Source organism: Phoxinus phoxinus (genome assembly GCF_949152265.1).
Source record: "Phoxinus phoxinus genome assembly, chromosome: 10".
Lineage (NCBI taxonomy): Eukaryota > Metazoa > Chordata > Actinopteri > Cypriniformes > Leuciscidae > Phoxinus > Phoxinus phoxinus.
This window is the reverse complement of record NC_136885.1, coordinates 902,803-917,500: the sequence shown is the minus strand read 5'-3', so window position 1 is coordinate 917,500 and position 14,698 is coordinate 902,803. Positions and strand designations below refer to the sequence as shown.

Sequence of the window (14,698 nt, the reverse complement as noted above, 5' to 3'; positions counted from 1 at the left end):
AAAGTTGTGTTTATTAGCAGCGTGTGCTAGCGTATCAACAATTAGGGCAGAGAACCGAAATCATAACCTAAAACTGTCTAACTAGTGTAACTTCACAGTAAGGTTAAAACACAAAAGTGTGTTGTTGATCTTGAGGGGTTTCGCTGAATGAGGACGTCCACACAGTTTAATCCAAAGACGACACTTGTCAGGATTTGACTGGTTTTGGGAAGGGAAAAACGGACACCCGCCTCCAACCTCTCTGGGAAACACGTATCTGTGTTACAAATGCCCCAGGCACAACGGTTAACCATATTTCTGATAAAACTACGACGGTAATAGCCTGCCGAGACCAAACATACGAGCCGCCAGTGTTAAAGTCACTGGAGCGCTGTGAACAAGTGTCGGAGCCTCTGTGGAGCTGCGCTGTGATTGGTCAATCTACATTCTAGGGCGTGGCTTAGCCAAAGGCGAATTGGGACTTCGTAGATTAGCAGTGGACTGTGGAGGTCCTCGCTGGTACCCTGCCGTGCAGCGAGTCCTTCAGGCTCTTCACTGACACCGGTGGGACTGATCAGATACTTCTGCTTTCCTCAAGACCACGGGCCGGGATTACACGGGCCTGAAGCTCAGTCTTGCCCACGCGACGAGCTGCCCGAGGCCTTGAAGAAGCACTGCGGGTGAGGTGGCCGTGAGATCGCCCGTGACGGCTCTAACTGTCGGGAGCCAGATCTGGACAGTGGACCTCTGCTTTCCACGTCCGCAGAGTTCACCAGCATCTTCATGGCCAAACACAGACACAGAGATTGTGCAGCCTGTAATAATACCCTCCTCCAGACGATGCACTCCGATACTAAAGTCCCAGAGGACACAATAATAATATATATATAATAACATCACCACTAAAGACTAAACACTAAGTAATATGTATTGGTGCATCTTGGTGATCAGATGTGTTCTGGCCTCTTCTGTGATATGCTCTTGGCTGTGTTAGAAGTCAAACCTCTGGCTTAATTAAATAAATTATGTTTAAAAGTTTTTACCAAATATTTCCCACACCAAAAGGCTCAGAACTCTAAAATGTTCTATTTGTTTCCTTTTATGTTATGCATAAAATGATTAACTTTGAACAAAAGCCCCTTTAAGACGCTTTGGTCATTAATTTCTATGCAGCTGACAGGAACAAGTATTGCTGGATCTACTTTGAATGGGAAAAGTTGAAAATCTACAGATGCTGTATTAGTTCACATCAGTTCACGTGTGTGTGTGTGTGTGTGTGTGTGTGTGTGTGCGTGTGTGTGTGTTGATCTCCAGCAGAGAGCCTGTGCTGCCCTCAGGTGGCTGATAAGGGAACTGCATGACACAGCTAAGTCTAAAATCCTATTAAACAAGCATGTGCCACTCTTTTATTTATAGAGGGTTGACTTTAATCAGCTTTCTTCACACAAACAGGAGAGGTCTCAGGACACAGAAGCTGCGAGCTGATGTCCATCGAGATCCACAGGAAGAACAGTGGGGGACACTCTACAATCAGTTATTGTTCATTACATTCGTTAAAATGAACGGAGCATTTATTAATCGTATAGTTAATTTCAGCATTTAAAAATACTTCATTAAAATCAAAAGTTGTATCTGTTAATATTATTTAATGGACCTGAGCTGACATGAGCTAATGATGAATATTAACAATCCGCTCTTTTCTCTCAGTGTCTCTCTAAGCCCCGCCTCTCTGAGAGCTGCTCTGCTCTGATTGGTCAGAAAGCAAACGCTCATTATCATATCTGAATCTCAGCTCTTGATCACAGTGATACGAACAGTTACGATGGTGTGGGTTTTACCGTATCAATCTCATCAGTGGATTTGCGTTTTGCAGCAGAAAACAGAACTCTTCCAGCCTCAGATAAACTAGTGTTTGAGGGCGGGGCTAAGAGGCGCTGCTCAGCCAATGAAGATGACAGGCTGGCATTATGGACGACTCGTTGAAGGCAGTTCAGAATTGCTTCTTTCTTTTTGTGCACTTTGATCTTTAAAACTTTTGCAGACCGTTTACATTTACAAACCGCTATTTTACACACTGCATGAAAGGTCAAATCTGAAAAAGCAGAATGTCATCTAATATTGTACAGTTTGAGAGACTTGAATCCAGTCCCTCACACTAATGATCAATTATATCTGACGAGAGACCGTTTCTTACAAAAAGCCACAATTAAACAGCTTAACTGAACTCTATATGCCAGTGAGTATTTTAAATGAGGCTAATATAAAGATGACATCACTGACCTGTCACCCCGCCGAACGGGCCATACGTCATGTTGCAAGCTGTCCTCTGTAGGTTGTGCTCATAAACCAATCGCAGCTGGTACTGGTCACCGTGTTCAACATTCCCAGCAGTGCCTGAGGACACCAGCAGCAAACACACACACATCTGAAGATCAGACCACAGTAGCGGTGAACTCTCTATACCCTATTATTATTATATTATTGCCTTACTCCGAGATTAAAGGTTAACCGTTGATTAAAGTGCTAAATTTGGCTTTACATTGTGTGTGTAAATGAATATTCTTGGTGCTGGAAACCCAATGCAGGACAATAGAGACTCCAGGATAAACAAGTTCATGATTCTGAAGCTGAAATACTGAATTATTGTAGATGAATATGATCTCTGTCTCTGACTAGACATATTTAATATAATGTCGGCCACTTTTACTGGTAACATCAGACATTTGACATTATCAGGACCCACAGATATTCCCCCATTGCATTATTATTATATTCAACATTATATATAGCAGTTTAATGTAGGACTGACACTAAACTCTGAAAAAAAAATGTCCTTGGACATTAATTTTTTATATTGGGTGAAGTATCCCCGATACACATTGAAGACTGTAAGATATGAAGAGTAAGTTGAGCCGACCTGACACAGCGTACACCGACAGCTTTCTGGGGTGAAGCACGGCCAGATGAAGCAACTCTGAACAACTGAAGAGAAGAGAGTCATGAACACACACGCAACAGAACAACTGAAGAGAAGAGAGTCATGAACACACACGCAACAGAACAACTGAACACACACGCAACAGAACAACTGAACACACACGCAACAGAACAACTGAAGAGAAGAGAGTCATGAACACACACGCAACAGAACAACTGAACACACACGCAACAGAACAACTGAACACACACGCAACAGAACAACTGAAGAGAAGAGAGTCATGAACACACTCAACAGAACTGAAGAGAAGAGAGTCATGAACACACACGCAACAGAACAACTGAACACACACGCAACAGAACAACTGAAGAGAAGAGAGTCATGAACACACACGCAACAGAACAACTGAACACACACGCAACAGAACAACTGAAGAGAAGAGAGTCATGAACACACACGCAACAGAACAACTGAACACACACGCAACAGAACAACTGAAGAGAAGAGAGTCATGAACACACACGCAACAGAACAACTGAACACACACGCAACAGAACAACTGAACACACACGCAACAGAACAACTGAAGAGAAGAGAGTCATGAACACACACGCAACAGAACTACTCATCTTTAAAGTCCCCATCAAATCAAGTGTTTCTGCACTTCTGGGGAAATTGGTGTGAAATATCAGTAATAAACGGTAAGTTTCTGCATTTTTCTCTTTCTCCTCCATCATAAAGCGTGTGTGTCGAGCGTCACAGAAACACAGTAAGCGCTGTCGTGTTCTCTAGCGTTCGGATCTGGTGTTCGGGAACACACTCGTGTGTGTGAGACGCTTCTGGAGGGAATTACACACACTCATTCTGATCACACACTTCGACTCCGGCGTTTCAGAAACACCAAACCAACATTAGAGACGCTGCGACGCCATTGGTCCACTGGTTACTCCAGTTAGCCAATCACAGCGGACACTGAGGGTTTTGTTGCGCATCGAGGGATTTATTCACTGAATGTTTCCATCATAGTTTATGCATGTCTTCTTATCGGATAGTTATCACCACACACTTTACAAAAAAGCCCCGCTCGTCTAAACTGAAGTGAGTTTGGCAGGTGGTGTGTGTCGTGAGGCAGGTGCCCAGCTGATCACGGTGTGTGCGGAGGTGAACGTATGTCAGGTGGTGTGTGTCGTGAGGCAGGTGCCCAGCTGATCACGGTGTGTGCGGAGGTGAACGTATGTCAGGTGGTGTGTGTCGTGAGGCAGGTGCCCAGCTGATCACGGTGTGTGCGGAGGTGAACGTATGTCAGGTGGTGTGTGTCGTGAGGCAGGTGCCCAGCTGATCACGGTGTGTGCGGAGGTGAACGTGAGACTCACGAGACGAACTTGCCCAGCTCCACCTGCACGACGGGCTCGGGCAAGCGCACCTCCAGCAGCTGGACGTCAGCCTCGCTCAGCTCCTGCGCTTTAGCCGGGTGCGGGGAGAAGATGCGCAGCATCCCCATGAAGCTGCCCACCACTATCTTATCTGGAGGACAGGGAGAGGACAGAGCCGGCTTCAGGTCACACGGCCCACTCAATCACACAACTACTGCAACCACTGCTGAGGGCTACTCTGTGATGGTCATGTGATCTGAGGGCTACTCTGTGATGGACATGTGATCTGAGGACTACTCTGTGATGGTCATGTGATCTGAGGGCTACTCTGTGATGGACATGTGATCTGAGGACTACTCTGTGATGGTCATGTGATCTGAGGACTACTCTGTGATGGTCATGTGATCTGAGGACTACTCTGTGATGGACATGTGATCTGAGGGCTACTCTGTGATGGACATGTGATCTGAGGACTACTCTGTGATGGACATGTGATCTGAGGACTACTCTGTGATGGACATGTGATCTGAGGACTACTCTGTGATGGACATGTGATCTGAGGACTACTCTGTGATGGACATGTGATCTGAGGACTACTCTGTGATGGACATGTGATCTGAGGACTACTCTGTGATGGTCATGTGATCTGAGGGCTACTCTGTGATGGTCATGTGATCTGAGGACTACTCTGTGATGGTCATGTGATCTGAGGACTACTCTGTGATGGACATGTGATCTGAGGACTACTCTGTGATGGACATGTGATCTGAGGACTACTCTGTGATGGACATGTGATCTGAGGGCTACTCTGTGATGGACATGTGATCTGAGGACTACTCTGTGATGGACATGTGATCTGAGGACTACTCTGTGATGGTCATGTGATCTGAGGGCTACTCTGTGATGGTCATGTGATCTGAGGGCTACTCTGTGATGGACATGTGATCTGAGGACTACTCTGTGATGGTCATGTGATCTGAGGACTACTCTGTGATGGACATGTGATCTGAGGACTACTCTGTGATGGTCATGTGATCTGAGGACTACTCTGTGATGGACATGTGATCTGAGGACTACTCTGTGATGGTCATGTGATCTGAGGACTACTCTGTGATGGACATGTGATCTGAGGACTACTCTGTGATGGACATGTGATCTGAGGACTACTCTGTGATGGACATGTGATCTGAGGGCTACTCTGTGATGGTCATGTGATCTGAGGGCTACTCTGTGATGGTCATGTGATCTGAGGGCTACTCTGTGATGGACATGTGATCTGAGGACTACTCTGTGATGGACATGTGATCTGAGGACTACTCTGTGATGGACATGTGATCTGAGGACTACTCTGTGATGGACATGTGATCTGAGGGCTACTCTGTGATGGTCATGTGATCTGAGGGCTACTCTGTGATGGACATGTGATCTGAGGGCTACTCTGTGATGGACATGTGATCTGAGAACTACTCTGTGATGGACATGTGATCTGAGGGCTACTCTGTGATGGTCATGTGATCTGAGGACTACTCTGTGATGGACATGTGATCTGAGGGCTACTCTGTGATGGACATGTGATCTGAGGACTACTCTGTGATGGTCATGTGATCTGAGGACTACTCTGTGATGGTCATGTGATCTGAGGGCTACTCTGTGATGGTCATGTGATCTGAGGACTACTCTGTGATGGACATGTGATCTGAGGACTACTCTGTGATGGACATGTGATCTGAGGACTACTCTGTGATGGACATGTGATCTGAGGGCTACTCTGTGATGGACATGTGATCTGAGGGCTACTCTGTGATGGACATGTGATCTGAGGGCTACTCTGTGATGGACATGTGATCTGAGGGCTACTCTGTGATGGTCATGTGATCTGAGGGCTACTCTGTGATGGACATGTGATCTGAGGGCTACTCTGTGATGGACATGTGATCTGAGGACTACTCTGTGATGGTCATGTGATCTGAGGACTACTCTGTGATGGAAATGTGATCTGAGGACTACTCTGTGATGGACATGTGATCTGAGGACTACTCTGTGATGGTCATGTGATCTGAGGACTACTCTGTGATGGACATGTGATCTGAGGGCTACTCTGTGATGGACATGTGATCTGAGGGCTACTCTGTGATGGACATGTGATCTGAGAACTACTCTGTGATGGACATGTGATCTGAGGACTACTCTGTGATGGACATGTGATCTGAGGACTACTCTGTGATGGACAAGTGATCTGAGGACTACTCTGTGATGGACATGTGATCTGAGGACTACTCTGTGATGGTCATGTGATCTGAGGACTACTCTGTGATGGACATGTGATCTGAGGACTACTCTGTGATGGTCATGTGATCTGAGGACTACTCTGTGATGGACATGTGATCTGAGGACTACTCTGTGATGGTCATGTGATCTGAGGGCTACTCTGTGATGGACATGTGATCTGAGGACTACTCTGTGATGGTCATGTGATCTGAGGACTACTCTGTGATGGACATGTGATCTGAGGACTACTCTGTGATGGTCATGTGATCTGAGGACTACTCTGTGATGGTCATGTGATCTGAGGACTACTCTGTGATGGACATGTGATCTGAGGACTACTCTGTGATGGTCATGTGATCTGAGGGCTACTCTGTGATGGTCATGTGATCTGAGGGCTACTCTGTGATGGTCATGTGATCTGAGGACTACTCTGTGATGGACATGTGATCTGAGGGCTACTCTGTGATGGACATGTGATCTGAGGGCTACTCTGTGATGGACATGTGATCTGAGGACTACTCTGTGATGGTCATGTGATCTGAGGACTACTCTGTGATGGACATGTGATCTGAGGGCTACTCTGTGATGGACATGTGATCTGAGGACTACTCTGTGATGGACATGTGATCTGAGGACTACTCTGTGATGGACATGTGATCTGAGGACTACTCTGTGATGGTCATGTGATCTGAGGACTACTCTGTGATGGACATGTGATCTGAGGGCTACTCTGTGATGGACATGTGATCTGAGGACTACTCTGTGATGGACATGTGATCTGAGGGCTACTCTGTGATGGTCATGTGATCTGAGGGCTACTCTGTGATGGACATGTGATCTGAGGACTACTCTGTGATGGACATGTGATCTGAGGACTACTCTGTGATGGTCATGTGATCTGAGGACTACTCTGTGATGGACATGTGATCTGAGGGCTACTCTGTAATGGACATGTGATCTGAGGGCTACTCTGTGATGGACATGTGATCTGAGGACTACTCTGTGATGGTCATGTGATCTGAGGACTACTCTGTGATGGACATGTGATCTGAGGGCTACTCTGTGATGGACATGTGATCTGAGGGCTACTCTGTGATGGACATGTGATCTGAGGGCTACTCTGTGATGGACATGTGATCTGAGGGCTACTCTGTGATGGACATGTGATCTGAGGGCTACTCTGTGATGGTCATGTGATCTGAGGACTACTCTGTGATGGACATGTGATCTGAGGGCTACTCTGTGATGGACATGTGATCTGAGGGCTACTCTGTGATGGTCATGTGATCTGAGGACTACTCTGTGATGGACAAGTGATCTGAGGACTACTCTGTGATGGACATGTGATCTGAGGGCTACTCTGTGATGGACATGTGATCTGAGGGCTACTCTGTGATGGACATGTGATCTGAGGACTACTCTGTGATGGTCATGTGATCTGAGGACTACTCTGTGATGGACAAGTGATCTGAGGACTACTCTGTGATGGTCATGTGATCTGAGGACTACTCTGTGATGGACATGTGATCTGAGGGCTACTCTGTGATGGACATGTGATCTGAGGACTACTCTGTGATGGTCATGTGATCTGAGGGCTACTCTGTGATGGTCAAGTGATCTGAGGACTACTCTGTGATGGACATGTGATCTGAGGACTACTCTGTGATGGACATGTGATCTGAGGGCTACTCTGTGATGGACATGTGATCTGAGGACTACTCTGTGATGGTCATGTGATCTGAGGACTACTCTGTGATGGTCATGTGATCTGAGGGCTACTCTGTGATGGACATGTGATCTGAGGACTACTCTGTGATGGACATGTGATCTGAGGACTACTCTGTGATGGACATGTGATCTGAGGACTACTCTGTGATGGACATGTGATCTGAGGACTACTCTGTGATGGACATGTGATCTGAGGACTACTCTGTGATGGTCATGTGATCTGAGGACTACTCTGTGATGGTCATGTGATCTGAGGGCTACTCTGTGATGGACATGTGATCTGAGGGCTACTCTGTGATGGTCATGTGATCTGAGGGCTACTCTGTGATGGACATGTGATCTGAGGGCTACTCTGTGATGGACATGTGATCTGAGGACTACTCTGTGATGGACATGTGATCTGAGGGCTACTCTGTGATGGACATGTGATCTGAGGGCTACTCTGTGATGGACATGTGATCTGAGGACTACTCTGTGATGGACATGTGATCTGAGGGCTACTCTGTGATGGACATGTGATCTGAGGACTACTCTGTGATGGACATGTGATCTGAGGGCTACTCTGTGATGGACATGTGATCTGAGGGCTACTCTGTGATGGTCATGTGATCTGAGGGCTACTCTGTGATGGACATGTGATCTGAGGGCTACTCTGTGATGGTCATGTGATCTGAGGGCTACTCTGTGATGGACATGTGATCTGAGGACTACTCTGTGATGGTCATGTGATCTGAGGACTACTCTGTGATGGTCATGTGATCTGAGGACTACTCTGTGATGGTCATGTGATCTGAGGGCTACTCTGTGATGGACATGTGATCTGAGGGCTACTCTGTGATGGTCATGTGATCTGAGGGCTACTCTGTGATGGACATGTGATCTGAGGACTACTCTGTGATGGTCATGTGATCTGAGGACTACTCTGTGATGGTCATGTGATCTGAGGACTACTCTGTGATGGACATGTGATCTGAGGGCTACTCTGTGATGGTCATGTGATCTGAGGACTACTCTGTGATGGACATGTGATCTGAGGACTACTCTGTGATGGACATGTGATCTGAGGACTACTCTGTGATGGTCATGTGATCTGAGGACTACTCTGTGATGGTCATGTGATCTGAGGGCTACTCTGTGATGGTCATGTGATCTGAGGACTACTCTGTGATGGACATGTGATCTGAGGACTACTCTGTGATGGACATGTGATCTGAGGACTACTCTGTGATGGACATGTGATCTGTATCAATTACATCAGGGATGTTCAACTTCAGTCCTGGAGGGCCACTGTCCTGCAGAGTTTAGCTCCAACCCTAATTAAACACACCTGAACAAGCTAATCAATGTTTTCAGGATTACTAGAAAAGAGCTTTTGTCAGGGTTGAAGCTAAACTCTGTAGGACAGTGGCCCTCCAGGACCGAAGTTGAACATCCCTGAATTACATTATTACACCAGTAGGCGGAGACAAGTGACTGTTATTTATTCAAACACACGGATTCATCCAGGAATGAAACAAGTCTTTATGAGTCATTGAGTCATTCATTCAAACCTTTTCTTTTTAAATAATTTATTCAGATTAATTAAACATTTGAATTAGACTCAAGCTATTAACATTCTGCCAGAACTAGTAAATGACGTGTTGTTTTGATTAGTAGTCTATTCAGGATTGTGAAGAAGAAGATGTATATTAGATCCACAAGTCATCATGTTCACAGAGCTCTGCCAGGTTCAGTGCCGCATTTAAATATACAAGTGTGTCTGCAGTTCCATGTCTACACTGCACAGTCCTCCATCTGTGTTTATGTGTAACCGCACAGATATGGGTGTGTGTGTGTGTGTGTCTCACCGTATCCACTTCCACTGTTATCCACGTCCCCGACACACAGACAGCCCTGATCAAACTCCTCTCCCTCGCCCAGCGCCGACGCCCACCAATCACGAGCCTTGAACAGAGACATCCTGTAACACAGAGAACACAGCCAATCACGAGCCTTGAACAGAGACATCCTGTAACACAGAGGAGAACACAGCCAATCACGAGCCTTGAACACACACATCCTGTAACACAGAGGAGAACACAGCCAATCACGAGCCTTGAACACACACATCCTGTAACACAGAGGAGAACACAGCCAATCACGAGCCTTGAAAATCAGCCGTTCTGATTGGTCTGTCAGTAAGTTGATTGACAAGTAAGTTGATTGACAGCATGTCGCAGAGCTCTCCAGGATCACCCAGACGCTTGAACAGCGGGTTCTGCCCTTCTCTCGGCCATGGCTATACATGTGCACAGCATATTTAAATGTTATATATGTTCATACACAGGTCAGGTAGGTCCGCTGAGGACATGTGCAGTGAACACACGATGAGCTTACAGTGCTGTATTCTTCTTCTCAGCTCACTCCAGCGTTAGGTACAGTGCTGTAGTATTTAATAAATTACTTGAAGTTATCCTGTACAGAGTTTAGCTAAAGTTGTGCTGGTATATTCTCCGTGAGGTTAGCTGTAAAGCTCCTTATAGAGGGTTTCCCCCACACGTCATCAATCCGGAAGGCGGCCATTTTGGAGGCACTGAGCGCAGACACGGCCGCTGAGTTCTGGTGTGTCCTCATCGCTCGCACCGGGGAACATTGAGCTCTACCGGCGGTCGAGAGTTTAAGAGAAGAGCGCAGAAACTGAAGACTGAAGGTGTGTGTGGTTGAGTGATGCATGTGTGTGTGAAGCGCTGACAATGGCTAAATGTTGGCGTAGTTAGCTACGGCTACACTCACACTGCCAGTCCACAGCCGAGTGTCTCCGACTGGATTCTGCTCTACAGAGACGTCCACGCTGTGTACCGCAACTGTGCAGATGTGTGTGTGCGTGCAGCTCTTCGGCACTGCCGTTCTGTTGATGGAGGGGTTTTTAAATTGTACAGCAGGGAAGTGTGTATCCGCCGGGATGCACAGCTTTTTCCCGCGCTCTCGTCTGCACCGGTTTCAGCGACTCAGCATGTTCCCTATACCAGCGTCCGCCGTTTACATGTTAGCGGCGTGAGAAGGTCCGACCCGAGCGCTCCGACTGAAGCGGATGTCCTGATGTGTGTGATTTAACAGGATTTCTGATCTGATGTAGTTTGAAACGGATTTATGTGCTTTTTTGAACTGACAATCTGAGCGTGGCCTATGTCGGGATAAGAGATAGAAGGAAGAGTTGCAGTAAGGGCTAGAGAAGCTAACGCTAGCTCGTTCGGGTCTTTACCACAAATTAACTTTAGTTTGTCAAAATTTCACGCTTACTAAGTCCTTCTCTATGATTTCGCAACTTCCACGTGTTTGTTCCGTGGTCTATTAGTGTAACGATGTGTTCAGTCGTACATAAACAGTGTAATCTACGCTGTTGTTTACATCCGAGTGCCTCCACAATGGCCGCGCATCCGGTTACCGCCCAGAACGTGACGTCGGTGAAACCCGCTATCCCTCTGTGTGTGTGTGTGTGTGTGATCATGAGACGCTCCAGTTCTTTGTTAGCAGATATTACTAATCTTGTGGTGAACAATTAATCCGTGCAAGTTAATAAACGGAAAAATTTTTTTGCCGAAGTTATCTTTAATCAAAGTCTGAAAAGTTACTTCCGGGTCTGGAATGGCGTTTTTTTCTGATGACATAGGCTTGACTACTTGGGTTGGTTAATCGCTTAACCACTCCCCTCAAACCGTTACTCTGCTGTGAGCAGAGATGGAGAGGAGGAGCGCTGGAGTAAAACCCTGCCCTCTGTTCAATATTCCGTTTCACTCGGAAATGCGTCACAACACTTGAGAAAAGTCGTTTGCAACTTCCGGTTCACGCGGACTTTAAACTGGCGGCAGAGCCCGTCTACGGAGAGCCTGTTCACTCCCTATTAAGTCCTATTGTACCGAATTTTGGTTGTAGTTCCACCAGAGTTCCACTGGGGGCGATCACCCCCGAGTGCAAAATGAATGGGAGTCTATGGGGCTAGACGGCTAAATTTGTCTCTTTCAGCCGATTGCCGTTGAGAAATCTCAGATTTGATTGTAGCTTTGGCAAGTTCAACATGGGTTATAGGTCGAAAATTGAATGAACGAGTACTTATGTCCTTTCGATTTCTTACGGGTTGAGTTGTTGTTGCTCATAACACGCTAGCATTCTGCTAACGAACGCTGATTGGTCAGTGAAGGACTGGTTACGACCAGAGATACCGCTTGATGGCATCATGGCATCCGAAGCGGGAACAACATGTATTCTAGCAGAAACTCTTCTAGCCCGTGTGTTTACCTGTGTCCGCTGTGTTGTGTTTACACCTGTGTCAGCTGTGTTGTTTACCTGTGTCAGCTGTGCTGTGTGTTTACCTGTGTCCGCTGTGTTGTGTTTACACCTGTGTCAGCTGTGTTGTGTGTTTACCTGTGTCAGCTGTGCTGTGTGTTTACCTGTGTCAGCTGTGCTGTGTGTTTACCTGTGTTGTGTGTTTACCTGTGTCCGCTGTGTTGTGTGTTTACCTGTGTCAGCTGTGCTGGCGATGCCTCGAGAGAAAATAAAGTGCAGAGCGCGAAAGCACCACAGTGACTGAAGGATTGCCGTAAAGCAGTATCTCTGGTCGTACGATGTGTATGACGTCATTGACATTTTGAAAGACTTTTTAAAGCAAATAAGTGACTCTAAAAAATCTAACACCCAGCAATGTGCAATTTCTTTGCATCTCCTTTCGAATACAACATTCAAATTACTAGACAAAAAAATATATCTTGAGAAAAGTGGATTTTGAGGGGTATAGCTCCATAGACCTCCATTCATCTGCACTCGTCCTGTGAGCGCCCTCATATGGAATCAGAGTGGAACTGCAACCAGTCAGAAGCCGGAAGTGTAGCGAGAGTGAACCTTCTCCCCTTATTAGACATTCTCTGCTGGCGGTTATGGTAAGGGGCGGGACATTTCCCAAACACACTAGAAGCGCTCGACCAATCACAACACACTGCTCCAGCCGACCAATCAGAGCACAGTGTGCTTTTCAGAAGGAGGGGCTTCATAGAGACAGGAAGTAAACAGAGCGTTCCTGACAGACTGGGAAGAGAGGAGCCGCAACACTGGAGAATATGAGGAGATACTAACTCACAGGGGTGTCTGATGATCTATCTGATCATATAAAGCTGCAGATGGAAACACATTTATGTCTGACTGACTTACACTGGACAGGGCAAGACATGATGAAGCTGATGCTGACTGAAGGGTCACGTGACCCCAGCGGCGCTTCTGATTGGCTGCCATCCAAGCAGCTTTGCTAACTAACTGCTGACTGCTTAACTAGCACAGCTAATCCAGACCCGCACAAGACACTTCTGAGCATTACCAATACAATACTGCAAGCTGGCTAATATCTCTCTGTGTGTGTGTGTGTGTGTGTGTGTACCCATCTCTGCACCAATGTGTGCAGAATTACTCACACTATACATATGACTGTAGCAGGAGGGACTACAAAAGCAGGAAAAGTTTAATTAAACAATCATAATCACATCTCGATATACAGCATAAGCCGAGTCGCTTCTTCAGCTCGAGTTCGAGATTCTCCTGCATCTGCTAGTTTCTGCTCAGACTGCCCCGGTGTCGCGGTATAGACTGTGCCGCTCTCGCTCTAGCGCAGGTGGGTGAAGGCATGCTGTACCTGTGGTGAACGCAGTGAGTTTCCTTCAGTAATGTTGTGAGGTAAAACACAACAGCTCAACTCATCTCAGATCCTCACTCGAGACCCGCTGTTGTCATGGTGCCGAGAGCGACGCTGCAGCCGGAACTGCGTCACGTGACGCCCGGAGGCCGTGTCAAAATAAAAGTCCCGTGAGTTATATACCCATAGACATGTATAAACATGTCTATGTATATACCCCTCATGACTTATACTTTTTTCCTTCTTTCTTTTCGTTTGTTTGTTCTACATTTCGACTGTTTCCTTCTTTGTTTATATAATGTTCTCAATACAATAATACTAAAAAAGTCCCGCTTTTCCCGTACTTCAGTAAGGATCCGGTTCTAGTGCATGTCTGAATGTGATATGTTTTCTAAAATGTATTTATCACATCAAATGTTACAATACGAATGTTTAGTTGTTGCACAGAAAGGCAGTCTGTGTAACGGACACGCTCATATTTACAATACTTATGTATTTATAGAAATATACACGCATAATATGTATTCTTCAGCATAAGTCAGTCATTCATAATAATATGTATTGTTTAATTGTTTAATAATAATAATATGTATTGTTTAATTTGTAGAAACAGTAAGTAAAACATTTATTAAATAATAATCATAAAAATGTTGAAAATGTTATTTTAAATATGTTTTTTCCCCCATGGAGTATTTAAGAGCTTTAAATTCTGCTAATATGACTTAAAATTATTCCTGTTGTAAGAAGACTTTTGGA

The 14,698-nt window shown here is 46.0% G+C and overlaps 1 protein-coding gene across 11 annotated transcripts in view; it reads right to left on the bottom strand.

Moving 5' to 3' along the window:
- bbs9 (Bardet-Biedl syndrome 9) overlaps positions 1-14,110 on the bottom strand; it is a 165,918-nt gene extending 151,808 nt beyond the window's left edge. For 4 of the 11 annotated variants that reach the window (XR_013799432.1, XM_079627083.1, XM_079627084.1 and 1 more), the window contains exons 1-5: positions 13,943-14,095; positions 10,134-10,246; positions 4,291-4,441; positions 2,897-2,961; positions 2,260-2,373 (exon numbers count right to left, since the gene is read on the bottom strand). Coding sequence is in view for 10 of the 11 variants with exons in the window: in XM_079627083.1 (XP_079483209.1) it covers positions 2,260-2,373; positions 2,897-2,961; positions 4,291-4,441; positions 10,134-10,245 (442 nt within the window). In the remaining variant the exon portion in view is untranslated. Of the gene's footprint in view, positions 1-2,259; positions 2,374-2,896; positions 2,962-4,290; positions 4,442-10,133; positions 10,247-13,793 lie in introns of all 11 variants that reach the window. The other 7 variants (XM_079627085.1, XM_079627087.1, XM_079627086.1 and 4 more) reach the window with 5 other exon arrangements.
- Between the last annotated feature and the right edge of the window lie 588 nt (positions 14,111-14,698).